The sequence below is a fragment of the Kryptolebias marmoratus genome, linkage group LG9 (assembly GCF_001649575.2).
Source record: "Kryptolebias marmoratus isolate JLee-2015 linkage group LG9, ASM164957v2, whole genome shotgun sequence".
NCBI lineage: Eukaryota > Metazoa > Chordata > Actinopteri > Cyprinodontiformes > Rivulidae > Kryptolebias > Kryptolebias marmoratus.
In genome coordinates, this window is record NC_051438.1 from 29,528,238 (window position 1) to 29,530,470 (window position 2,233).

At 50.4% G+C, this 2,233-nt stretch overlaps 1 protein-coding gene across 3 annotated transcripts in view; it reads left to right on the forward strand.

Moving 5' to 3' along the window:
* Positions 1-484: 484 nt before the first annotated feature.
* Positions 485-2,233, forward strand: part of stard15 (StAR-related lipid transfer (START) domain containing 15) — an 8,392-nt gene continuing 6,643 nt past the window's right edge. For 2 of the 3 annotated variants that reach the window (XM_017438036.3, XM_017438037.3), the window contains exon 1: positions 485-949. In XM_017438036.3, the coding sequence (XP_017293525.1) occupies positions 803-949 (147 nt within the window). In that variant the 5' untranslated portion in view covers positions 485-802. The remainder of the gene's footprint in view (positions 950-2,233) is intronic. The other variant, XM_017438035.3, reaches the window with a different exon arrangement.

The window sequence follows — 2,233 nt, forward strand, 5'->3', positions numbered from 1 at the left end:
ACAGGTGCTCAGTCAGACAGGTGTTCAGTCAGACAGGTGTTCAGTCAGACAGGTGCTCAGTCAGACAGGTGTTCAGTCAGAGAGACAGGTGCTCAGTCAGACAGACAGGTGCTCAGTCAGACAGACAGGTGTTCAGTCAGACAGGTGTTTCGGAGCTCAGGTGTTTTGTTTTGCAGCAGCACCTGAAAGATGTTCTCACGTGAAGATGAGTCACTCGGTTCTGAAAGCAGAATTCTTTTCTCCCTGACTTCAGAATAAAACTCATCTGTAAACTTTCCGTCTCTTTAAGGAAGATCGTTGGAACCAGGACTTCCACCTCAGGTTCTGGATCGGATCAGACTGGGACCACGAGACTAAGGGGGTGTTGTTTTCCGGCCCGCTGTGACTCATGGGTACTGTAGTTGTCAGGTGTGGCAGACAGGTGATCTCACCTGAGACGGTTCCTGTTTCCTGAGCAGAGTGATACCTCTGACCTGTCTCTTCTATCTGTGCAGGAAGAGGTGAATAAAAGCCGCAGTACCACCTGATCCTCCTTAGACTCGGTTCGGTTCTCCTCAGCCCAGGTCCGGTTTTCCATTGCCTCACCTCCTCTTCAGTCCAGCTCCAGCTCCAGCTCCAGGTCCTGGTCCAGGTCCGGTTCCTCTCAGACCCGGTTCAGTTCTCGTCAGACCAGCCTCCTCATCGGACCTGCTCCATCTCCGGTCTGGTTCTGCTCGGTTCTGCAGCATCAGCCGCCGCGTGTCCGCTGTGAGGGCAGCGCGCGGGACGTCCGGGTCCAGTTGTGTGAAACGGTTGATCGGAGATGCCGGTTCGAATCCCCGACGATTCGGAATTCTCGTCTTTTAAGGATCAATGTCTGAGTCCGGACGGGTGGACCAGCCGGTACAACAAAGGAGACGTCACGGTCTGGTGCCGAGAGGAAGACAACAGTTCGGTCCAAAAAGTCAAGGTGAGCAGAACCGGAAGCTCACCTGAGGCTATTTCAGACTAAAACCTTCAGGTAGATCATGAGAACAGAAGTTCTGATCCGGTTCTGCTTGTTTCTGTTCGGTTCCGTTTCAGCACAAAGTTGGTTAAAACTTTTAATTTATAAATTATTGATCAGAGGTTTAATTTAAAGACAAATTAATAAAAAAAATCTTCATCATCCAACACTCCAGGGTCCGGGTCCGGGTTCTGACTCGGACTCAGCCGGGTCAGAGGACATGTTCGGTAAGGTCTGACCCGGTTCGGGGCAGGGATAGAACCGGGTCTGTGTTCTGATCTGACCAGATGAGTCCGGCTCCTGTTTGAAGATCAGAGAGGCTCTGTTTGGTTCTGTTGGTTTGATCAGTTTAATCCTGTAAACTTTAACATTTTTATTTTTGAAGCAGAAGAAGAAGTTGATCACATGACCAGATGACGTCATCGGTGACGTGTTTAACGTCAGGATTCCATGTCAAAAAGTAGAAATGAACAAAAAGAGCAGTTTGTTTGTTTGGGTCAGACTCTAACCCGGGTCACTGATCGGAACAGAGTTCAGTCCGGTCTGAAACAGGACCTGACACCTGATCCAGAAGAACTCGAGTTCCTTCATTTGTTCTACAACAGCAGAAGGTCCAAAGAACCTCCAGGACGTTCTGGTTCTGCTCTAACCGGTCCTCATTTACATGAAGAGAGTTCGGACCGCAGGAACTGGTTCATGGTTCTACGGACTGCTGCAGGCACTTCTTCTTTTCTTTGTGTTTTAGTGTAGGAACCACAGCTAACCGGGCTTCGAACCTGTTTAATAACACAGCTCCCGGTTTCTGTCCCAGGTCCTGGTTCTGGTTCTGGTTCTGTCCGGTTGTCCCATGTCCTTGGTTCTGTTTGCATCTGCTGCCTGTTTGAACTCAAACATTAAACCTTTATTGTCTTCAGAGAAACACGAGTCGGATCGGTGTCCTGAACACACAGGCTGCCACGCACCTGCCACTGCCCCAGGGCATTATGGGAAATGTAGGAGCTGTGGCTGAGGGAGGAAAACCGGTTGGAGTGAAAAGACAAAAAAATGTCTCACTGCTGGTTTGACCATAAGTCTGAAAAGGTTAAAGTTCAAAACACAAGAGGAGCAGAACCACTGCAACATGGTACTGTTGGTCCCCGAGTTCCGACCGACAGGCCTGAGGCTGGACCCCCGAGTTCAGACTGACAGGCCTGAGGCTGGACCCCCGAGTTCAGACTGACAGGCCTGAGGCTGGACCCCCGAGTTCCG